Here is a 26215-nt window from a genome sequence, read left to right on the forward strand (position 1 = left end):
GGCAGAACGGAAAAAGCCTGTGCAAGCAAGGAGGCCTACAAACCTGACTCAGTTACACCAGCTCTGTCAGGAGGAATGGGCCAAAATTCACCCAACTTATTGTGGGAAGCTTGTGGAAGGCTACCCGAAACATTTGACCCAAGTTAAACAATTTAAAGGCAATGCTACCAAATACTAATTGAGTGTATGTAAACTTCTGATCCACTGGGAATGTGATGAAAGAAATAAAAGCTGAAATAAATCACTACTATTATTCTGACATTTCACATTATTAAAATAAAGTGGTGATCCTAACTGAGCGAAGACAGGGAATTTTTACTAGGATTAAATGTCAGGAATTGTGAAAAACTGAGTTTAAATGTATTTGGCTAAGGTGTATGTAAACTTCCGACTTCAACTGTACATACAAAAGTAACGTACAGTATTGGCCTTGAAAAGTAATATTTTCAAAATGCCTTAACACAGTAGGTACAGCATGTGGGAGCAGGCAGAAACGTCTTCTAACATCACAATCTCCATAACTCAGAACTAAAATCTTGCCTAATTTGGTGTTTACCTAATCTGTCCACGAGAGATGAAACATTACAAGACAACAGACAGTTGTTTTATGAAATATTCATGCCATTTGGATATGTACTGATGGAGTACCCTACCTAACCACCTGCTCGTGGTCTCCATGGCTACTCTCCTGAACGCTGATCTTCCTCCGTAACCTCGTGATCTCCACATCAATACTCCTGGTGCTGCGCTCTACCTGTTGGCGCTCTGGGCTGATCTCTTTGGCTTTGGCCACAAATTCCTGTCAACAGTTTATAAACAGGTTAACAACTGCCATTTACAGTATGTTCATTTCATTTTCCCCAATTTGGCCCCATCATTGTTTTTTATTTATCAAAATAACATGCGGGATGACAAAAAAAATGCATACAATAATTTAAATTCATCTTATGTAATTCACCAATAAATATCCATATATGGGTTGATTTGTGTTTGAGGTGGGTTCTGTTTCGGTTAGATTATTTGGGTTGAATGCTGTAACACAGAATAAAACAACAAAAAGTCCCATGACGGTAGGGACTGTCCATTATTACTTATTAACCATCAATTATCCACATCACTTTTATAAAATATTTCAGTTGTGTATATTAGGCTACATTTGTTTTATGACTATTATTTAATTCCAAGTCATTATCTCATCTCTATAGAGCTGATGTATATCCTGTCTGACTAAATCACTATTTTGTAGTTCTTCAAAGTAAATAAAGCATAATTTTATGACTGCTGAAGACCAGCTATCAATCACTTAGATAATGTATTTTCAGGTAGTGATACGCTAAGCAACAGCTGCTCTCTAGATACGATCACGATACGTCGCTAAGCAACAGCTGCTCTCTAGATCCCCTCACGATCACGATACGTCGCTAAGCAACAGCTGCTCTCTAGATCCCCTCACGATCACGAAACGTTGCTAAGCAACAGCTGCTCTCTAGATACGATCACGATACGTCGCTAAGCAACAGCTGCTCTCTAGATCCCCTCACGATACGTCGCTAAGCAACAGCTGCTCTCTAGATCCCCTCACGATCACGAAACGTTGCTAAGCAACAGCTGCTCTCTAGATACGATCACGATACGTCGCTAAGCAACAGCTGCTCTCTAGATCCCCTCACGATCACGATACGTCGCTAAGCAACAGCTGCTCTCTAGATCCCCTCACGATCACGATACGTCGCTAAGCAACAGCTGCTCTCTAGATCCCCTCACGATCACGATACGTCGCTAAGCAACAGCTGCTCTCTAGATCCCCTCACGATCACAAAACGTCGCTAAGCAACAGCTGCTCTCTAGATCCCCTTACATCACGATACGTCGCGAAGCAACAGCTGCTCTCTAGATCCCCTCACGATCACGATACGTCGCTAAGCAACAGCTGCTCTCTAGATCCCCTCACGATCACGAAACGTCGCTAAGCAACAGCTGCTCTCTAGATCCCCTTACATCACGATACGTCGCTAAGCAACAGCTGCTCTCTATATCCCCTCACGATCACGATACGAAAAAATATACTATATGGAATTCAAATAACTGAACCGACTTTGGTTAATTAGTTGTTAAAAAAAAAAATATAACATTTCGGTGAATCGCTCAGCACTAGGGTTGATTCCAACATTGGGACAAATATTATCGCTTACTGTGACCTCCTCTTCTTTCAGAGCCAGATCACTTCTCATAGCCTGCATGTTGTCCTGATGATCCTTGAGTTTCTTCTCTAAGATCTTCAGGTTTCGTTCCAGTTTACTGCACTGTGCTTCAGCCTTACCCTGTTCCTCCTGGTCAGTCAAGAACAAAACAATAACACAAAGCACAACGTCATTACAAACAGTTTCATGTGTTTGTACCAAATAACTCCAATTTCATTAGGGACCATTTCAACTATAAAAGTTACTCTGGATAAAAGTGTCTGTCAAGTGGCATTACTAAGCGCTTTGATCTTTACAGCATCAGGCACTCCAAACATGTCTACAGTACCTTCAGTGGTTCTGTCTCCTCAGCCAGCTGTTCTATCCTGTTCCTCACATCAACATACTGGCAATCAACTTCCTTGGTAGTTCTCTTATGCTCCTCCAGCTCCTCCTTCGCTTCCTCCACAGTTTCCTTCTCACTGTCGATTCTCTGCTGGTTCTCTTGAGCCACTTCTTCCTGTAGCATTTGATGAAGTTAAACGTTTAAATGAAATGCACCGTGTTAACACTTCAATCAATCCAACCAACATCGATCATCTCTACAGGAAATCATGGCATCATTCGGAATCATGGATAAATAAAGTTATATTTTACCAAAGTGCTGATGTCATCAGTCTGTTCCTCCTCAACATTCTCCAGCTCGGTCACACCGGCCTTGACCTGATTCACTGTGGCCTGGATTCAAATATACAGGTAGACCGTTACACAGCATGCATGTCCTACGTTACATAGGAGGTGTAACATGCTCAACAACAGATCGCACCCTGCATTAATATACAGGACATTTGTCAATATCTTTCAGATACATCTACAGCAATGCTTACGTTTACAACAACACCAGTCTTTTTCAGAGTAGTGATGGTGCAATGCATTGGACTGTTGTCAGTTCAATGTGTCAATGTTTTCATTGCATATGTCCCTATTCAAAATTAACAATTGGGGAAGAAAACTGAGCAGTGACAAACACATAACACAGTTCAACACATTACCAGAGTCTTTTTCAGAGTCATGATTGTGCTGTGTAGTTTGGCCTCCATGCGCTGGATGTCCTCATTGACTGAGCTCAGGTGAAGCTGAAATCGGGAGAGCTGGGCCTTGTAGTTCTCCAGCTCTGACTCCACCATGCTGAGCAATGACAAAGAACAATAAAACTACAAATCAATACAATGCTGAAGGATAGTATCATCTCATGGGATGAAGGCGGCAGGTAGCCTGGCGGTTTAAGAGGCTTGCCAGTTCAAATCCCGGGACTGACTGGAAAAATCTGAGTGGGTGGGGGGAGGGGGAACGTGAGCTGGCAACCGAAAGGTTGCTGGTATCAAATCCTTGATGCCATTGCCTGCTATTGTGCCCTCGAGCAAGGCACTTAACCCCCCAAAAACAACTGCTCCCCGGGCGCCCAGTGTGGCAGCCCCCCATAACAACTGTTCCCCGTGCGCCCAGTGTGGCAGCCCCCCATAACTCTCCAAACACTGTATATGTATATATTAGGGCTGATCCCATTTAGTCGACTGTAACAAATTAATTGTGACAAATTTTTTACATGGTGCACCTGTCTGATTCATGCCTGTCTCAGGATACTGATCCATGGCAGAGGCCAAAGGGATGGCACATTCCATCACTCTAAGACATGTGATAGTGAAATTGTGTATGGTTATATCATGTAAAAAATAATGGTGGAACACTAATACATTTAATATAATGACAAATTCGCTTTCTACCGCGTTGTATATGGTCCCTGTCCAAGGTTCTGAAACATGATAGTCAGCGCACTGTAGAGTTGGCACTTTCCCCTATGTTGCTATTGTGCAAACTAGCAAAATTACCCAGCATATTGGGATTGAGAACAATGCGGCGGAGGCAGCAGCAGAGATGAGGAAACAGCCCTTGCCTTAGCCTAATTATCCAAGAAAATTGAGGAGAGAGGAAACCAACTTAATTAGGTCTATAATCAAAAACATATATACATATATACATATATATATACATATATATATATACATATATACATATATATACACATACATACATACATACATACATACATACATACATACATACACACACACACACGTATGTACACACACACCCATATTAGAGGTCGACCGATTATGATTTTTCAACGCCGATACCGATAATTGGAGGACCAAAAAAAGCCGATACCGATTAAAATCGACCGATTTAAAAAAATATATATTTATTTGTAATAATGACAATTACAAAAATACTGAATTAACACTTATTTTAACTTAATATAATACATAAATACTATCAATTTACCCTCATAAATAATGAAACATGTTCAATTTGGTTTAAATAATGCAAAAACAAAAGTGTCAGAAGAAAGTAAAAGTGCAATATGTGCCATATAAAAAAGCTAACGTTTAAGTTCCTTGCTCAGAACATATGAAAGCTGGTGGTTCCTTTTAACATGAGTCTTCAATATTCCCAGGTAAGAAGTTTTAGGTTGTAGTTATTATAGGACTCTCTCTCTCTATACGATTTGTATTTCATATACCTTTGACTATTGGATGTTCTTATAGGCACTTTAGTATTGCCAGTGTAACAGTATAGCTTCCGTCCCTCTCCTCGCTCCTATCTGGGCTCGAACCAGGAACACATCAACAACAGCCACCCTCAAAACAGCGTTACCCATGTAGAGCAAGGGGAACAACTACTCCAAGTCTCAGAGCGAGTGACGTTTGAAACGCTATTAGCGCGCACACGTTAACTAGCTAGCCATTTCACATTGGTTACACCAGCCTAATCTTGGGAGTTGATAGGCTTGAAGTCATAAACAGCGCAATGCTTGAAGAATTGCGAAGAGCTGCTGGCAAAACGCACGAAGGTGCTGTTTGAATGAATGCTTACGAGCCTGCTGCTGCCTACCATCGCTCAGTCAGACTGCTCTATCAAATATCAAATCATAGACTTAATTATAACACAATAACACACAGAAATACGAGCCTTTGGTCATTAATATGGTCGAATCAGGAAACTATCATTTCAGTGAAATACGGAACCGTTCCATATTTTATCTAACGAGTGGCATCCCTAAGTCTAAATATTTCTGTTACATTGCACAACCTTAAATGTTATGTCATGATTATGTACAATTCTGGCAAATTAATTACGGCCTTTGTTAGGAATAAATGGACTTCACACAGTCCGCAATGATACACACACACACACACACACACACACACACACACACACACACACACACACACACACACACACACACACACACACACACAGTTGAAGTCGGAAGTTTACATACACCTTAGCCAAATACATTTAAACTCAGTTTCACAATTCCAGACATTTAATCCTAGTAAAAATTCAATTTTAGATCAGTTAGGATCACCACTTTATTTTAAGAATGTGAAATGTCAGAATAGTAGTAGAGAGAATGATTTATTTCAGCTTTTATTTCTTTCATCACATTCCCAGTGGGTCAGAAGTTTACATACACTCAATTAGTATTTGGTAGCATTGCCTTTAAATTGTTGAACTTGGGTCAAATATTTCGAGTGGCCTTCCACAAGCTTCCCATAATAAGTTGGGTGAATTTTGACTCATTCCTCCTGACAGAGCTGGTGTATCTAGGTCAGGTTTGTAGACCTCCTTGCTCGCACACGCCTTTTCAGTTCTGCCCACCAATTTTCTATAGGATTGAGGTCAGGGCTTTGCGATGGCCACTCCAATACCATGACTTTGTTGTCCTTAAGCCATTTTGCCACAACTTTGGAAGTATTCTTGGGGTCAATGTCCATTTGGAAAACCCATTTGCGACCAAGCTTTAACTTCCTGACTGACGTTTTGAAATGTTGCTTCAATATATCCACATAATTTCCCCTCCTTATGATGCCATCTATTTTGTGAAGTGCTCCAGTCCCTCCTGCAGCAAAGCACACCCACAACATGATGCTGCCACCCCAGTGCTTCACGGTTGGGATGGTGTTCTTCGGCTTGCAAGCCTCCCCCTTTTTCCTCCAAACAAAACGATGATCATTATGGCCAAACAGTTCTGTTTTTGTTTCATCAGACCAGAGGACATTTCTCCAAAAAGTATGATCTTTGTCCCCATGTGCAGTTGCAAACCGTAGTCTGCCTTTTTTATGGCGGTTTTGGAGTAGTGGCTTCTTCCTTGCTGAGCGGCCTTTCAGGTTATGTTGATATAGGACTTGTTTTACTGTGGATATAGATCATTTTGTACCCGTTTCCTCCAGCATCTTCACAAGGTCCTTTGCTGTTGTTCTGGGATTGATTTGCATTTTCGCACCAAAGTATGTTCATCTCTAGGAGACAGAACGCGTCTCCTTCCTGAGCGGTATGACAGCTGCGTGGTCCCATGGTGTTTATACTTGCGTACTATTGTTTGTACAGATGAAGGTGGTACCTTCAGGCGTTTGGAAATTGCTCCCAAGGATGAACCAGACTTGTGGAGGTCTACAATTGTTCTTCTGAGGTCTTGGCTTATTTCTTTTGATTTTCCCATGATATCAAGCAGAGGCACTGAGTTTGAAGGTAGGCCTTGAAATACATCCACAGCTACACCTCCAATTGACTCAAATGATGTCAATTAGCCTATCAGAAGCTTCTAAAGCCATGACATTTTCTGAAATTTTCCAGGCTGTTTAAAGGCACAGTCAACTTAGTGTATGTAAACTTCTGACCCACTGGAATTGTGATACAGTGAGTTACAAGTGAAATAATCTGTCTGTAAATAATTGTTGGAAGAATTACTTGTGTCATGCACAAAGTAGATGTCCTAACCGACTTGCCAAAACTATAGTTTGTTAAGAAGACATTTGTGGAGTGGTTGAACATGAGTTTTAATGACCCCTACCTAAGTGTATGTAAACTTCCGACTTCAACTGTATATATCTACAGAAATAAGACAGAAGCTGCTTCTGTTGTCTGTTTGAGTGTTTAATAGCCTACTGATTCAGTGAGCACCAAGCCTCATGCAACGGCAAAATGTTGGATAAAGCAAACACACAGATTCGGTTGTTTTTAATCATTTCTATTGTGTAATAAAGGCTTTACAATAGTAGGCCAGCATCCCGGAGTCGCCTCCTCACAGTTGACGTTGAGACTGGTGTTTTGCGGGAACTAATTAATGAAGCTGCCAGTTGAGGACTTGTGAGGTGTCTGTTTCTCAAACTAGACACTAATGTACTTGTCCTCTTGCTCAGTTGTGCACCGGGTCCTCCCACTCCTCTTTCTATTCTGGTTAGAGCCAGTTTGCGCTGTTTTCTGAAGGGAGTAGTACACAGCGTTGTATGAGATCTTCAGTTTCTTGGCAATTTCTCGCATGGAATAGCCTTCATTTCTCAGAACAAGAATAGACTGACAAATTTCAGAAGAAAGGTCTTTGTTTCTGGCCATTTTGAGCCTGTTATCGAACCCACAAATGCTGATGCTACAGATACTCAACTAGTCTACAGATGGCCAGTTTTATAGCTTTTAAAAAAATCAGCACAACAGTTATCAACTGTGCTAACATAATTGCAAAAAGGGTTTTCTAATGATCAATTAGCCTTTTAACCTCTCTGGGATATGTGGGAGCGTCCCACCTCGACAACAGCCAGTGAAATTGCAGGGCGCCAAATTCAAAACAACAGAAATCTCATAATTAAAATTCCTCAAACATACAAGTATTATACACCATTTTAAAGCTTAAGTTCTTGTTAATCCAGCCACAGTGTCTGATTTCAAAAAGGCTTTACGGCGGAAGCATAACATATGATTATGTTAGGTCAGTGCCTAGTCACAAAAAATACATACAGATATTTTCCAGCCAAAGAGAGGAGTCACAAAAAGCAGAAATAGAGATAAAATTAATCACTAACCTTTGATGATCTTCATCAGATGGCACTCATAGGACTGTTACACAATACATGTATGTTTTGTTCGATAAAGTTCATATTTATATCCAAGGGAGCCACATCAATTTACAGAAATACTCATCATAAACGTTGATATAAGATACAAGTGTTTTACATAGAATGAAAGATACACTTCTCCTTAATGCAACCGCTGTGTCAGATTTCAAAAAAGCTTTACGGCAAAAGCACACCATGCGATAATCTGAGTACAGCGCTCAGGCACCAAAACAAGCCATTCAGATACCCGCCATGTTGTGGAGTCAACAAAGGTCAGAAATAGCATTATAAATATTCACTTACCTTTGATGATCTTCATCAGAATGCACTCCCAGGAATCCCAGTTCCACAATAAATGTTAGTTTTGATAAAGTCCATATTTATGTCCAAATACCTCATTTTTCCCCCGCTCGTTCAGTTCACTATTCCAAATGCAGAAGGCGCATGCACTAAGTCCAGACGAAAAGTCAAAAAAGTTGCATTACAGTTTGTAGAAACATGTCAAACGATGTATATAATCAATCTTTAGGATGTTTTCATCATAAATCTTCAATAATATTCCAACCGGACAATTCCTTTGTCTTTAGAAATGAAAAGGAACTCAGCTCGCTCTCACGGCCGTACGCGTGACTGAGCTCATGGCATTTTTCCAGACACCTGGTTGAAACAGCTCTTATTCTCTCCCCATTCACAGTAGAAGCATGAAACAACGTTCTAAAGACTGTTGACATCTAGTGGAAGCCTTAGGAACGTGCAATATGACCCCACAGACACTGTATATTGGATAAGCAATCACTTGAAAAACTACAAACCTCAGATTTCCCACTTCCTGGTTGGATTTAGCTCAGGTTTTTGCCTGCCATATGAGTTCTGTTATACTCACAGACATCATTCAAACAGTTTTAGAAACTTCAGAGTGATTTCTATCCAAATCTACTAATAATATGCATATCCTAGCTTCTGGGCCTGAGTAGCAGGCAGTTTACTCTGGGCACATTATTCATCGAAGCTTCTCAATACTGCCCCCAGATGCCAAAGAAGTTAAAATGATAAACTTGGATTAGCTAACACAACATGCCATTGGAACACAGGAGTGATGGTTGATGATAATGGGCCTCTGTACACCTATGTAGATATTCCATTAAAAATCAGCTGTTTCCAGCTACAATAGTCATTTACAACATTAGCCATGTCTACACTGTATTTCTGATCAATTTAATGTTATTTTAAAATAGACAAAAAAAATTGCTTTTCTTCGAAAAACCAGGACATTTCTAAGTGCCCCAAACTTTTGAACAGTAGTATATGTATGTGTGTCTTTCGGAGGGAAAAGGGTAAAAAGCTGAAGTCAGATTTCCGTTGGACCTTGTGTGCAATTGACCAATAATGTGATCTTAATCTGGTACTTCCTGGTTAAATAAAATTAACAAATATTTACTGCTGATGTGTATCGGAGCAAGGTACTTTATAAGAACACACCACAACAACCATACCAAAATAAATGTAATAAGAGTCCAGATTAATAAAATAGGTACTTGCCGAATTTCTGTTTCCAGATCTCCCCCGAGGTATTTGGCCATGCTGAAGTCTGGAGTGTAGTACCGGTTAGGGTAAACCTGGTCTCCCTCCACAGTGAAGGCCTCACGGCAGTTCCTCGGGGGTCGGCCTTGTTGCATCACTCTCCTGGCTGCATCCTTCTCCTGCAATCACAACCGGGACAAGAGACATTGGTAGCTGGGAACTTTATCATGTTTTTTATTTATTTATTTATTTCACCTTTATTTAACCAGGTAGGCTAGTTGAGAACAAGTTCTCATTTGCAACGGCGACATGGCCAAGATAACGCAAAGCAGTTCGACACATACAACAACACAGAGTTACACATGGAATAAACAAACATACAATCAATAATACAGTAGAAATAATCTGTCTGTAAACAATTTTTGGAAGAATTACTTGTGTTATGCACAAAGTAAGATGTCCTAACCGACTTGCCAAAACTATAGTTTGTTAACAAGAAATGTGTGGAGTGGTTGAAAAACAAGTTAATGACTCCAACATAAGTGTATCTAAACTTCCTACTTCAACTGTAGATGACAAAGTTACTTTTAGATTTGTATAATTTTTAATTTAGATAGAATTGTTATTAAATCAGATTACAATGAATTGAGATACGAAGACTTTATGAAACTGTTCCACGAAAACGTGCATATGAAAATCCTAACTGGCACGCAGATCGGTAGAAATGGCAAGATAAACTGGCACTCCAAATGGAAAAGGTTGCCGACCGCTGGTGTAGCCTATTACCGGTAAATTCGGGAGCGTAACAGCAAAATCTGCGAAGGCCAGCAGCAGCGGGAGGTGGTGGTTCGGGAACAGGGTTTTTAATCCTCTGGTTATGCTATCTTGATCTCTGGCTGCCTCGAGTCATTTGTGTGTCTTAATTATTTAAATCACAGTGTGCTTAAAGCGTCGGACAAGCACAGTAGCCTACATATAGTTGATTGTCAAAACACAGTGTGCCTATACGGAAAAATACGTTTTAAAATTTCAACCAGTCGATTGGTCGAAAGAACAGGTAACTTTTGGTCAACCAAGATTTTTATTTATATATATATTTTTAGTCGGGGACAGCCCTACTATCCAGCAAGAAATGGGAAACATTTGCATGCAGCAAAGTCTACTGCCGATCTTCATCAAACTTCAGCTGCATACTATTCCCACCAGTGGCGGATTTAGGTATGGGCGACATGGGCAGACGCCCAGGGCGGCATCTTGCCGGGGCGCCCGCACCCAAAAATGTGGAATGGTGACATTTGCGCGATCGGTTTTCTATTGCTAATTTGCATGTCACGTCAATGATATCATGTCACCATGTGGGACTGTCGGTCAATTAACCTTGTCGAAGTGGGGAGGGGGGGTAGGTTGACCTCCGGTCTCCCCACTGGAAGCCCGAGTTAGGGGAAGCAGGGGAATCTATCAAATAGCACACCTCTAACTTTGTACAGTACTAATGCAATTAGTAAAATCAGTCACATGGCGAAATGCTACCAAATAAACCACAATTCATTCATAATGCGAATTTATAGTTTCACAGACGTATTGCTGCATTTTTTTCTGGTTTGTGCGAAATCATTAAGAATAATATAAAACCAGTCTGCACACCACCAAGGTGAATTGGTTTAGTCTTGACCCTTGGTTGACAGTGTTGGGGGATGGGTAATGTATTGATGCTCGAGTGCCAAATCATCACAAATGGATAAGGAAAGGTCTAAGCCATCAGGTGCCCAGTTTAGGAAAAAGAGGAAAGAAGAGAAACACACAAAAGATAAAAGGTATGCAGCTATGTCATCTCTTTGAGTATTATGCATGTAATGAAATAGGCTAGTATAACACTTAGTGAGGGAAAAAAGTATTTGATCCCCTGCTGTTTTGTACGTTTGCCCACTGACAAAGAAATGATCAGTCTATAATTTTAATGGTAGGTTTATTTGAACAGTGAGACAGAACAACAAATAAATCCAGAAAAACGCATATCAAAAATGTTATAAATTGATTTGCATGTTAATGAGGGAAATAAGTATTTGACCCCCTCTCAATCAGAAAGATTTCTGGCTCCCAGGTGTCTTTTATACAGGTAACGAGCTGAGATTAGAATCACACTCTTAAAGGGAGTGCTCCTAATCTCAGCTTGTTACCTGTATAAAAGACACCTGTCCACAGAAGCAATCAATCAATCAGATTCCAAACTCTCCACCATGGCCAAGACCAAAGAGCTCTCCAAGGATGTCAGGGACAAGATTGTAGACCTACACAAGGCTGGAATGGGCTACAAGACCATCGCCAAGCAGCTTGGTGAGAAGGTGACAACAGTTGGTGCGATTATTCGCAAATGGAAGAAACACAAAAGAACTGTCAATCTCCCTCGGCCTGGGGCTCCATGCAAGATCTCACCTCGTGGAGTTGCAATGATCATGAGAACGGTGAGGAATCAGCCCAGAACTACACGGGAGGATCTTGTCAATGATCTCAAGGCAGCTGGGACCATAGTCACCAAGAAAACAATTGGTAACACACTACGCCGTGAAGGACTGAAATCCTGCAGCGCCCGCAAGGTCCCCATGCTCAAGAAAGCACATATACATGCCCGTCTGAAGTTTGCCAATGAACATCTGAATGATTCAGAGGACAACTGGGTGAAAGTGTTGTGGTCAGATGAGACCAAAATGGAGCTCTTTGGCATCAACTCAACTCGCCCTGTTTGGAGGAGGAATGCTGCCTATGACCCCAAGAACACCATCCCCACCATCAAACATGGAGGTGGAAACATTATGCTTTGGGGGTGTTTTTCTGCTAAGGGGACAGGACAACTTCACCGCATCAAAGGGACGATGGACGGGGCCATGTACCGTCAAATCTTGGGTGAGTACCTCCTGCCCTCAGCCAGGGCATTGAAAATGGGTTGTGGATGGGTATTCCAGCATGACAATGACCCAAAACACACGGCCAAGGCAACAAAGGAGTGGCTCAAGAAGAAGCACATTAAGGTCCTGGAGTGGCCTAGCCAGTCTCCAGACCTTAATCCCATAGAAAATCTGTGGAGGGAGCTGAAGGTTCGAGTTGCCAAACGTCAGCCTCGAAACCTTAAAAACTTGGAGAAGATCTGCAAAGAGGAGTGGGACAAAATCCCTCCTGAGATGTGTGCAAACCTGGTGGCCAACTACAAGAAACGTCTGACCTCTGTGATTGCCAACAAGGGTTTTGCCACCAAGTACTAAGTCATGTTTTGCAGAGGGGTCAAATACTTATTTCCCTCATTAAAATGCAAATCAATTTATAACATTTTTGACATGCGTTTTTCTGGATTCTTTTGTTGTTATTCTGTCTCTCACTGTTCAAATAAACCTACCATTAAAATTATAGACTGTTCATTTCTTTGTCAGTGGGCTAACATACACAATCAGAAGGGGATCAAATACAGTGAGGGGAAAAAAGTATGTTTGTTAGTCTATGTTGCTTGCTATGCTATTACACAGGGTGACAATATTCCGTTTTCTGTCCAACTACCTTACATAACATTGGATATCATTTCACACAGTTTCATCATGATAACGTGTAGCCTGCAGCTAAATGATTACAACCTAACTAGCACATTATTGATTTGGTTAACTTTCATTGAGGTGACATCATAAAGGTTTTCTGTGATTGTATTGACTTGGTCCTGAGCTCAATAAGGGGAATTTCTAATGTGGTAGGCTAACTTAAAAGACGTCTATATTATGCTGATATTTTGTATATTTTGTGATATATTGAGTCTTTTGGGGTGTCTTATGCCTAGGATTAGCCAAGGAGGTTGAATAGTTCATTTGGTTCCTATTCTGACAGTTTGATACATTGTGCATAATGACATGTATATTTAATTGTGCAACAAATGTATTTAGGGTGTTAAGCTCATATACTGTATTTCAATGCAAATTCAGGGGCACTTCTGAAATATTTTGTAACACCCTCTGGCACTGGCCAGGATGAGGATCCATCCACCTCCTCAGCCACACAGACCTCTTCAGAAACCATCTCGGAGCCTCAGGATGAGGATCCATCCACCTCCTCAGTCACACAGACCTCTTCAGAAACCATCTCGGAGCCTCAGGATGAGGAGCCATCACCTCCTCAGTCACACAGACCTCTTCAGAAACCATCTCGGAGCCTCAGGATGAGGAGCCATCACCTCCTCAGTCACACAGACCTCTTCAGAAATGATCTCAGAGCCTCAGGATGAGGAGCCATCCACCTCCTCAGTCACACAGACCTCTTCAGAAATGTTGTCTGAGCCTGAGGATGAAGACCCATTTGCTTCCACTTCTCCCCGTCAGGATTCTTCAGGTGTGTTTGTGCACACACGCGTGTGTGTGTGTGTACACGCACATGTGTTTGTGTGTGCATCCCTGCATAACAGAAAATAAATAATTTCCTTTTGCAAAGTTTCCATATTGTGGGTAACAATGATGATTTTATTATTACTGGGTATGTGTGTGGGCTGTTCCACCAGTATAAATGCTGTGAATAACATGTGTAAACTAATGCCCATGTGCTCTCCATTAGAAATACCTGTAGCAGCATCCCCACCAAATCCTTCTGCTGAGGATGAACCACTGTCTACAGACCCTGCTGACTGGCCTTCAGTTCTGACTGACAGAATTAAGACACAACTAGTTTGCAGAGGACCAAGTGAGGTACCGCCTAACTTTGTTTTCCTAAGGAATGAGAGTGATGGAAGAAGTTGTCGCCACCAGAATTTCAGGAAGACCTTGGTGTGGTGAAAAAAAATCCCTAGAAGTTGGTTGGTGTATTCTGAAAGAAACAACAGCCTCTTCTGCTTCAAACTATTTTCTAAGAAGAAAATGTATTTAGCAAACTCAGGACTGACAGACTGGGAACATGCAAGTTCTTTGCTGACTTCACATGACAGAAGTCCAGAACACCAAAACTGCAACTTCATGAAAACACGGAAAGAACTGGCAATGAGGGTCAAAAAAGAGGAAACAATTGATAAGCATGAGATGGCACTTATGGAGGCTGAGAGGATAAGATGGAGAGGTGTTGACCCATCTGACTGCTATTGTGTAGTCTCTGGCAATTAGAAATCTGGCACTAAGGGGACACACAGGAACACTGTACTCTCCATCAAAATGGACATTTCCTCAAAGAGGTTAAACTGATGGCACAATTTGATCCAGTCATGAAAGAGCACCTTAACCGAGTCCAAAAAGGGACCTCGAGTCACACCACCAGCTACCTTGGCAACCAAATACAGAATGAACTCATTGATTTGTTGAGCAGCAAGGTCATTTCAATAATGGTGAGTGACATCAAGCTGGCAAAATTCTTCTCTATCATTCTAGATTGCACCTCAGATGTCAGCCACACTGAACAGTTGTCAGTTGTGATTAGAATTGTGTCACTGAAGGAGGAGCCCACATAAAGGAACATTTTATGGGGTTTTTGGAGGCAGAGGAGTCCATGGGCCAACATTTGGCATCCCTGATTCACAAAAGATTAGGAGGCGCTAAAAATTATTTTTGAGGACTGCTGAGGACAGTCTTATGATAATGGGGCCAACATGAGAGGCAAAAACAAAGGGGTCCAAGCCAGACTCCAGGAAATGAATCCAAGAGCTCTATTTGTGCCATGTGGGGCTCACACTTTGAACCTGGTTGTGGCTGATGCTGCTAAAAGTTCTGTCGATGCCACACATTACTTTGGCATCTTACAAACTGTACACCTTGTTCTCAGGCTCCACACAGCGGTGGGCCATCCTGAAAAAACATGTGGACATCACTTTGAAGATGTGGACTGAGACAAGGCGGGAGAGTAAAGTTAAGTGTCGAGCCACTAAGGTGTCAGGCAGCAGCAGTGAGAGGCACTGATTGAGGTGAGGGATCAAACCAAAGACCCTATGATAAAGATTGAGACCCAGTCCTTGTCAGAGGAGGTGGGATCATACCGCTTCAGCACCTGTACGGTGGTGTGGTATGACATCTTGAGCCAGATCCAACATGTGATCAAGCTAATACAGTCTCCCAGTATGCATGTGGATGTTGCAGTCAGTCTTCTCAGAAAGACAGAGAGAGGTCTCAGCAACTACAGGGCAACAGGCTTTATGACTGTACAAACGTCAGCCAAGGATATTTGCGAGGGTATGAATGTAGAGGCCGTTCTACAACAAAAAAGGTCTAAAAAAAGCTGGAGATGACATTTTTAAATGTCGTTGTTGATGCTGCAACCTCAGCCCTTCAGGAAAGATTTTCCACACTGGAAAATGTGGGAGAGAAGTTTGAAGTGCTGTCAACCTTCCTAAGTCTCTCAAATGAGGAGCTGACAGAACAATGTGAGGCCCTTAATATGACACTGCACTATATAAGAACACTCAGACTTGGATGGCAGAGAGCTTGCACAGGAACTGAAGAACTTGCCATCGAAGACAGAATTGGTCTTACTCTTCCAGTGACCATAGCTGAAGCAGAACGGAGCTCTTCAAAGCTGAAGCTCATCAAATCCTACCGGAGGTCCACCATGTCACAGGAACGCCTTGGTGGCCTTGCTGTCATCAGTATTAACTATGCAATTGCTGGGCAGATTTCTTATGATGATGTCATTGATGACTTTGCATCAAGGAAGGCAAGAAAGGTCAGGGTTTAGATGGCAGTTGTGCAATTTAGTTTGTGTGTTTCTTGTTTGAAGTGCAATAGTGTAATAATCAGGTTCTCTTCTTTATAAGTGTGTTATTCTAATTGTGTATTTGTGTGATATAGGCTTTGTGCAATTTAGTTTTATTTGTTTGTTTTTTGTTAGCAATAGGGTAATAGCGTAATAATTAGATTCTCTTTTTTATTTGTATTTATATGCTACAATTTGTTTCAATTGGTCTTTGTTACTTCTTTTTGATATTTATGAATCTTATTTTTGTATACATTTTTATAGTTTTAAGGGGGGTTTCGCCCAGGGAGCCATGATGATCTGGGGTCTGTTGCCTTTAGAGAGGTAGAGTGACATCAGATCCTGGAGGACGGTCTCGTCCTTGTAGTTGTCACAGCAGAAGGTCTTCATGAAGCTCCTCAAGCAGCTAAGGCAGGGTCCTTCGCCCAGGGAGCCATACAAGCTAGAACCACCACTGGTTCCCACTCTATGCAAGACAGCCTGATCAATTCCATGACGGTACAGTTAGAAACATGGTAAATGCTGTTGTTTCTATCTTCCAATTTACCTTTGTCGTATCATGCCTCAATGCAAACTCCTTCAAACAAACAGTTTGTTGGATTGCACATTCAACTAGGAGCTTAAATCAGGGAAGAAACTAACCTTGATTATGAGAATGGATTCTATGCCTCTCATGTCGATGAGACAGTTTGTGATGACTGGGTTGGCTATGCTCAGAGAGTCCAGTACTGAGGGGTAGTCTGGGTGATTGACTCCCCTGAAACACAACCAAAAACAAAAACAAATTAGCTTTACTGACAACAACAAAAAGTATAGATACAGTTTTTATGAACATCTAACAAAACAATTTGGTAACAATGAGACAATGTATTTATAAGTCCACACAGTTGCACTCTAATAATATCTGTAACTAAATATGGTCAAGGATCAAATACGGTCCATAGTAGCTACCGGTATTCAACAACAAAACAATATGTGGTAATGTCCCAAATGGCACCTTACTCCCTACATAGTGCACTACTATTGACAAGGGCCATGTAGGGAATATGTTGCCATTTCAGATGGAGCGACTGTGTCTCACCGTCCTTGAACCTTGTAGACGGAGCCAGAGAAGGGGCTGACGATGATCTGGGGTCTGTTGCCTTTAGAGAAGTAGCGTGACATCAGATCCTGGAGGACGGCCTCGTCCTTGTAGTTGTCACAGCAGAAGGTCTTCATGAAGCTCCTCAAGCAGCTCTCCACTGCTACAGCTAAGGCAGGGTCCTTCAGGTTTATACATGCCCCTGAGGGGAAACCATGGATGGATGGATGGATGGATGGATGGGTAGATGGATGAATGAACGAAAAACAGATTAATTAATGTTAAGTACATCTTTCTGAGGTTTCCCCGCAGGGGGTAATTAGGAAGACTATTGCACATGACCGTGCGATTCGGCCAGACCACTATATGAAACCATAGAAGGTTGAGAACCACTGACCTATAGGGCCAAGAGGTTTCTTGGTAAAACGTCCTTGGATGTAAGCCTTGTCTATGGTGTCTAGCAGGTCAGGCATGTTATCTCCAAAGCGCTTCAGTTTGTTGGATCTACTGGCCAGGAGCTGGTTCTTCCTCTTCAGTTTGGCTTCCATCGACACCTGAATATTCTTCTCTTCCAACCTAGAGCATTCAATCAACACATGAGCATTACAGAAGTTTGAGTACTCATACTAAAAGAAGAACGTGAGAGCAAATGGTTGATGCAGAAAGTGGTGGTGATCACTTTGCTGAGGCCTATATGTGAGTCTTCCAGGCCACACCCTACTCCAACACCAAGCTTCTCGGTCTCAACCACTGATGTATATAAGAACTGGAGACTGTGTCAAAGATGTCTGACCGTGGTTTCTGAGGTAATCTACTCACGTTCGCATACACGGATTCATGGACCGTCCATATACGGGTTGCATCCGGTTTATACGGTTCAACATCACATGTGCACGAGCACTCAGTGTGCAGCGACGACATCATCCAAAAACATGGCACACATTGGATGAATATAAAATGTTAATATCATCGGCAAAGAGTGCTAAAATAAAAAGGCTTCAGTGACAATTATATGAATAATTTATGGATGTTTTGTGCACAAAGTTGATGACTAAAGTGTCTTATTAGGAATGTCCAAATCTGACTTCTCTATGTGGTCGTGTACGGAAATGGTCATTCTGGGCCGGGCGTCAACTAAACTGCAGTACTGAAGCAAAACTGTAGGAGCAGTGGAAACAGTGCTTCTAGACCGGAACCATGGCCCCTTAGGTCTCAACACCGTGAGGATGTGTAAAATTGCTAATGGTCCGTAGGTATTTGTTGTAGTACTTGTTTCATACTGTAGAAAAGTGCTACAGGTAGAAGAGTGCTACAGGTAGAAGAGTGCTACAGGTAGAAGAATGCAAACAGAATCCATCGGACTTAATCATTTAAAAATAACAGGTTTTTATCTAATCTTATCATACTGTACAATATGATAAGACCACATTCTTGGAAGAGAAAGAAAATAGGCTTTGAATCGTTTTCCATTACCGTAGTTTGTCCAGCTCCTCCTTCCCTTTGAACAGCGCCTGTTGCCTGTCCTTGATCTCCTGATTCAGAGCGGTGCACTGCGTCTCATGCTTCTCCAACTGCGTCCTCAGACTGGAGATCTTCTGCAGTCTCTTGGTGTGCTCTGCCTCGGCCTTCTTGTTCTCACTCCCACTACAGGGTTACATCAAAAGATAATTTCAACAAAAGCTGAACGTATGCAAGGAAATCAAAACGACAGTAGTTATGTAACTAAAAAAATGTGGACCAGACCACAATGCAATGACTATTCATGCTTACATAAATCAGTGTGCGCAGTTAACAGTGTTGAGGAAGCTACTCTGAAAACATAGTTTATTAAGCTACCAATTACTTCACACTGGAAGAAGTTAACCTGTTGGGGCTAGGGGGCAGTATTTGCACGGCCGGATAAAAAACGTACCCGATTTAAACTGGTTACTACTCTTGCCCAGAAACGATAATATGCATATAATTAGTAGATTTGGATAGAAAACACTCAAGTTTCTAAAAAAAACTGTTTGAATGGTGTCTGTGAGTATAACAGAACTCATATGGCAGGCCAAAACCTGAAAAGATTCCATACAGGAAGTGCCCTGTCTGACAATTTGTTATCCTTCTGTTGCATCTCTATCGAAAATACAGCATCTGTGCTGTTACGTGACATTTTCTAAGGCTTCCATTGGCTCTCAGAAGGCGCCAGAAAGTGTAATGGGGTGTCTGCTGTCTCTGGGCGAAGAACAGCAGGAGAATTTGTTAGTGGTCAACCTGGGAACAGTGAGACTGAGAGGCGCGTTCACGAGAATTCAATTTTTTTTTTTCAGCCTTTGAATGAATATAACGTCGCCCGGTTGGAATATTATCGCTATTTTACGAGAAAAATAGCATAAAAATTGATTTTAAACAGCGTTTGACATGCTTCGAAGTACGGTAATGGAATATTTTGTCACGAAATGCGCTCGCGCGTCACCCTTCGGATAGTGACTTGAACGCACGAACAAAACGGAGCTATTTGGATATAACTATGGATTATTTGGAACCAAAACAACATTTGTTGTTGAACTAGAAGTCCTGGGAGAGCATTCTGACGAAGAACAGCAAAGGTAATCCAATTTTTCTTATAGTAAATCTGAGTTTGGTGAGGGCCAAACTTGGTGGGTGTCAAATTAGCTAGCCGTGATATGTACTCAGAATATTGCAAAATGTGCTTTTGCCGAAAAGCTATTTTAAAATCTGACACCGCGATTGCATAAAGGAGTTCTGTATCTATAATTCTTAAAATAATTGTTATGTATTTTGTGAACGTTATTCATGAGTAATTTAGTAAATTCACAGGAAGTTTGCGGTGGGTATGCTAGTTCTGAACATCACATGCTAATGTAAAAAGCTGGTTTTTGATATAAATATGAACTTGATTGAACAAAACATGCATGTATTGTATAACATAATGTCCTAGGAGTGTCATCTGATGAAGATCATCAAAGGTTAGTGCTGCATTTAGCTGTGGTTTTGGTTTTTGTGACATATATGCTTGCTTTGAAAATGGCTGTGTGATTATTTTTGGCAGGGTACTCTCCTGACATAATCTACTGTTTTGCTTTCGCTGTAAAGCCTTTTTGAAATCGGACAATGTGGTTAGATTAACGAGAGTCTCGTCTTTAAAATGGTGTAAAATAGTCATATGTTTGAGAAATTGAAGTTACAGCATTTTTTATGTATTTGTATTTCGCGCCACGCGATTCCACTGGCTGCCCAGGGAAGTTAAGAAAAATATAGTTTACTTAAGTTACTTTGAAAAAGCAGTTCACTACATCCAAACTACTTCGTGATAAATTCTTCTATCTAAATCTGAGATGTTATAAACCACAAATTGAAAGAACAGATGGAGTCAGAATTAGGAAGATGTGATACCCATACTTTCAGTTCTTTTTGGGAAAAAAAAGTTCCAGTAGTTAGCTAGACCGCTACATGGCTAAAAAGTAATGAACTACTGAAAACACTACCTAGATTTTAATTTAGTTTAACTACCACCTAGCTACTGCAAAACGTAGTTCAATTACTACTATCCAACACTTGCAGTTAATCCTTTCACAGTATACTCTACCAAACATTGACTAACTATCACTCAAAAATCTCTCACATATTTTTCACTTTGTGAATTCTCTCGTGAAGAAGGGACTGTTCCTTCTCTGATTGCTTCAGTTTGTTCACAGCACGGAAGTACACCACCTACAATACAACAGCATTAAATACAGCTCAGACAAAGGTATTTCATTTCATCAAAGTGCTGCAAACATGCAGAAAAAGTATCGGTAAGCAAGGATATTGGTGAGGAAAATGTACATTTCATGTTAGTCCTAAACAGCACCCTATCCCCTATGAAGTACACTACTTTGAACAGAGCCCTATGGGCCCTGGTCAACAATAGTGCACTACATAGGTAACAGGTGCCATTTGGGCCGTAAGCCTACATTTACTTCCTGGAATGGGATTGACCTCAACCCAGCCTCTTACCTCCTGCTCTTTCTGAGCTTTATTCTTTGACTTTACTTCTTCCTTTATCTTCCGACAGTCCTCTGACAGTGACTCCTCCTCTTCTTTCCGACTGTGAAGCCTGCTCTGGATCTCCTGCAATGTCTTTTCAGCTACTGTCACCTTATTCTGGAAGGGAAAGAGAGGAAAACATTAAAGGCCCAGTGCAGTGAAAAACTAGATTTTCATGTGTTTTATATGCATTTCCACACTATGAGGTTGAAATAATACTGTGAAAATAATTATATGCCCTTTTAGTGTAAGAGCTGTTTGAAAAGACCACCTGAAATTTCAGGATGTTTAGGTGGGATGGAGTTTTGGCCTTCCATGGTGACATCACCATGCAATAAATGAGTTAATAGACCAATAATAAAAAGAGTTCTGAACCTCTGTCAATAAGATTTCCATTTCAGTTTTCCCCTCCCCACTCCGACAGTCCTAGCAAAATTCCTGCTTGAGAACAAGCTAAGAATCTTTTTTACATTTCTTTTTTTTACATTCACAGCAAGGTACTTATTAAATTGTTACCCAGATATGATTAAATATTGAGATAAAACTGTCTGCATTGGACCTTTAAGATATAACACAGGCAGGATTTCTAAGAAAATCATAAGAGTTTCTCCAATGGATTTCTCAACAGATCCAACTGACAACATACACTCATTCATTCATTCATTCATTCATACACACACAAGTATGTGGACACCCCTTCATATTAGTAGATTCGGCTACTTCAGCCACACCCGTTGCTGACATATAAAATTGAGCACACATCCATGCAATCTCCATAGACAAACATTGGTAGTAAAATGGACTTACTGAAGAGCTCAGTGACTTTCAACATGGCATCGTTATAGGATGACACCTATCCAACAAGTCAGTTTGTAAAATTTCTGCCCTGCTAGAGCTGCCCCGTCAGCACAAGAACTGTTCGTCGAGAGATTCATGAAATGGGTTTCCATGGCCGAGCAGCCCCACACAAGCCTAAGATCACCATGCGCAATGCCAAGTGTCAGCTGGTGTGGTGTAAAGCTTGCCACCTTTGACTCTGGAGCAGTAGAAACACAGTCTGGAGTGATGAATCACGTTTCGCCATCTAGCAGTCCGATGGACGAATATCGGTTTGGCGGATGCCAGGAGTTCGCTACCTGTCCCAATGCATAGTGCCGACTGTAAAGTTTGATGGAGGAGGAATAATGATATGGGGCTGTTTTTCATGGTTCGGGCTAGGCCCCTTAGTTCCAGTGAAGGGAAATCTTAACGCTTCAGCACACAATGACATTCTAGACGATTCTGTGCTTCCAACTTTGTGGCCACTGTTTGGGGAAGGCCCTTTCCTGTTTCAACATGAGAATGCCCCCGCTGCAAAAAACAAGGTCCATACAGAAATGGTTTGTTGAGATCGATGTGGAAGAACTTGACTGGCCTGCATAAAGCCCTGACCTCAACCCCATCGAACACCTTTGGGATGAATTGCAACGCCGACTGCGAGCCAGGCCTAATCGCCCAACATCAGTGCCCAATCTCACTAATGCTCTCGTGGCTGAATGGAAGAAAGTCCCCGCAGCAATGTTCCAACATCTAGTGGAAAGCCTTTCCAGAAGAGTGGAGGCTGTTAAAGGAGCAAAGGGGGGACCAACTCCATATTAATACCCATGATTTTGGAATGAGATGTTCCGATGAGCAGGTGTCCACATATTTTTGGTAATGTAGTGTACTTAGACAAATATACCTGACAGAGTTGAAGGTTTTCTTCGTGTTTGTGATTACGTTCCTCTGCGTCTATCTGTTCCTGTAGCTGTTGGACCAACCGCTCCTTTTCTCTCACCTGAAAGTAACAAAACAGAGGTGATATGACCATATTATTTTCTTGCAGAAAATAATTTATGCAGTTTTTCGAAGAATTTCCAACACTTTTGAATGGCTTTGACTTAGCCCAAACTAAACAAAATGGTGAATGAGAAACAACCAGGGAAAGTCCTACCAAGCACCATGCCATCATCTTCTTGAGTTCCTCCAGAGTCTCCTTCATCTTACCAACAGATGACAGGTTTTCATACCTCTCCTTCTTCTGCAAAAACTCCTGCTTGAGATCCTTTAGACACTAAAAGCAAAAGTTAAAACATGGTTAGAGTCTAACTTACTGTCCTATTTATATACTAACCAAAATTAGAAATGCAACATGTCAAGTCTTGGTGCCATGCTTCCTGAGTTGAAATAAAAGATCTCAGAAATGTTCCATACGGACAAAAAGCTTATTTCTCTAAAATGTTGTGCACAAATTTGTTTACATCCCTGTTAGTGAGCATTTCTCCTTGCCAAGATATGCCACACCGGTCAGCTGGATGGATTATCAAGAAGCTGATTAAACAGCATGATCATTACACAGGTGCACTTTGTGCTGGGGACAATAAAAGGCCACTAAAATGTGAAGTTTTGTCACACAACACAAAGCCACAGATGTCTCAAGTTGAGGGAGTGTGCAATTGGCATGCTGACTGCAGGAATGTTCACCACAGCAGTTACCAGAAAATGTAAGGAAATGTGTCCCGCTGCATGAGGCAAATGGTGGACACACCAGATACTGTTTTTTTTTTTTTTATCCACGCCCCTACCTTGTTTTTTTAAGGTATCTGTAACCAACAGATGCATATCTGTATTCCCAGTCATGTGAAATCCATAGATTAGGGCCTAATGAATTTATTGTAATTGACTGATTTCCTTATATCAACTGTAACTCAGTAAAATCTTTTACATTGTTGCATGTTGCATTTATATTTTTGTACAGGGTAATTTAATTGAAAACAATGTAACACTACATATGTACAGGTTATCTTTTTTTTTTATTTAATAAAAAAAAAAACATGTGTTAAGTGTATGTGTGACCATGTATGAAATGCTCTTTAAAAATGTAATACATTTATTTTTGGGCCCCCACAAAATGTCATTTCCATGCGATAGCATTACCTCCTCTTGCCTCTCAACCTGTTCTCTGGTCACTGCTTTAGTCTGTTTGATGTGGATGTAGTCTCTCTTCATCTGCTCCAGTAGAGTCGCTTTCATGAAGAACTACATAAATATAATTTTTTTTAAATCCCCAGAAGGAACTTTGGTTGCGCATGATGAAGTGGACACAGAATTAGAATTGCATATGGGACAAAAATGGATGACAAAAAAAACAAGCACCACAAACATGTAGACAAGAAAATGACAGAGCTTAAATTACAAAACAAGGACAAAGAGCTTAAATTACAACTGTACCTTATACTTATCTGCTTCGCTTTTTGAATGGAGAAATTGCTTACTCATTTCTTGGTTAAGAATTGAGACTGGGTTATCCACCTGTGATTTACAGAAAACAGCAAAAGAGGCTTTTCAAATATGGACATACACTACCTTTTCAAAGTTTGGGGTCACTTAGAAATGTCTTTGTTTTTGAAAGAAAAGCACATTTTTGGTCCATTTAAAATAACATCAAATTGATCAGAAATACAGTGTAGACATTGTTAATGTTGTAAATGACTATTGTAGCTGGAAACGGCTGATTTTTAATGGAATATCTACATAGGTGTACAGAGGACCATTATCAGCAACCATCACTCCTGTGTTCCAATGGCATGCTGTTGTTCTAATTAAAGAAGCAATAAAACTGGCCTTCTTTAGACTAGTTGAGTATCTGGAGCATCAACATTTGTGGGTTCGATTAAAGGCTTAAAATGGCCAGAAACAAAGACCTTTCTTCTGAAATTTGTCAGTCTATTCTTGTTAGAGAAATGAAGGCTATTCCATGTGAGAAATTGCCAAGAAACTGAAGATCTGGTACAACGCTGTGTACTACTCCCTTCACAGAACAGCGCAAACTGGCTCTAACCAGAACAGAAAGAGGAGTGGGAGGACCCGGTGTACAACTGAGCAAGAGGACAAGTACATTACTGTCTAGTTTGAGAAACAGACACCTCACAAGTCCTCAACTGGCAGCTTCATTAAATAGTACCCACAAAACAACAGTCTCACCGTCAACAGTGAAGAGGCGACTTCGGGATGCTGGCCTTTTAGGCAGAGTTGCAAAGAAAAAGCCCCATCTCAGACTGACAAATAAAAATAAAATATTAATATGGGCAAAAGAACACAGACACTGGACAGAGGAACTCTGCCTAGAAGGCCAGCATCCCGGAGTCGCCTCTTCACTGTTGACTTTGCGGGTGACCCCAAACTTTGGAACGGTAGTGTAATTACAAATAAATAACATCATTTACTTTCAATAACCCACCACACACACACACACACACACACACACTACCTGGATGTTGAAGTGATCTAAAATTGCAGTCAATTCATCCTTTTTATTTGAAACCAAGTGCCCTGGAATAGAAGGTAAAGGTTGATTAAAATAGAGAAGAGATAAAGAGAACGGCCAGACAGACCAACCAGACGGCAGGACAGACACAGACAGAACGACCTGACGGCCGGACAGAACGACCTGACGGCCGGACAGACCGACCTGACGGCCGGACAGACCGACCTGACGGCCGGACAGAACGACCTGACGGCCGGACAGAACGACCTGACGGCCAGACAGAACGACCTGACGGCCAGACAGAACGACCTGACGGCCAGACAGACCGACCTGACGGCCAGACAGACCGACCTGACGGCCAGACAGAACGACCTGACGGCCAGACAGACCGACCTGACGGCCAGACAGAACGACCTGACGGCCAGACAGAACGACCTGACGGCCAGACAGAACGACCTGACGGCCA

At 41.4% G+C, this 26215-nt stretch overlaps 1 protein-coding gene across 3 annotated transcripts in view; it reads right to left on the minus strand.

Moving 5' to 3' along the window:
• Positions 1-26215, minus strand: part of LOC106611344 (structural maintenance of chromosomes 6) — a 34250-nt gene that overhangs the window by 5427 nt on the left and 2608 nt on the right. For all 3 annotated transcript variants that reach the window (XM_014211480.3, XM_014211482.3, XM_014211481.3), the window contains exons 6-22: positions 25753-25814; positions 24714-24794; positions 24420-24521; positions 23437-23556; positions 23185-23280; positions 21435-21581; positions 21061-21149; positions 18906-19076; positions 17830-18008; positions 17433-17634; positions 16994-17108; positions 9674-9834; positions 3233-3368; positions 2838-2918; positions 2530-2700; positions 2193-2330; positions 654-799 (exon numbers count right to left, since the gene is read on the minus strand). In XM_014211480.3, coding sequence (XP_014066955.3) covers positions 654-799; positions 2193-2330; positions 2530-2700; positions 2838-2918; positions 3233-3368; positions 9674-9834; positions 16994-17108; positions 17433-17634; positions 17830-18008; positions 18906-19076; positions 21061-21149; positions 21435-21581; positions 23185-23280; positions 23437-23556; positions 24420-24521; positions 24714-24794; positions 25753-25814 — 2197 coding nt within the window. The remainder of the gene's footprint in view (positions 1-653; positions 800-2192; positions 2331-2529; positions 2701-2837; positions 2919-3232; positions 3369-9673; positions 9835-16993; positions 17109-17432; positions 17635-17829; positions 18009-18905; positions 19077-21060; positions 21150-21434; positions 21582-23184; positions 23281-23436; positions 23557-24419; positions 24522-24713; positions 24795-25752; positions 25815-26215) is intronic.

This window comes from Salmo salar, chromosome 09, assembly GCF_965601325.2.
Source record: "Salmo salar chromosome 09, fSalSal1, whole genome shotgun sequence".
NCBI lineage: Eukaryota > Metazoa > Chordata > Actinopteri > Salmoniformes > Salmonidae > Salmo > Salmo salar.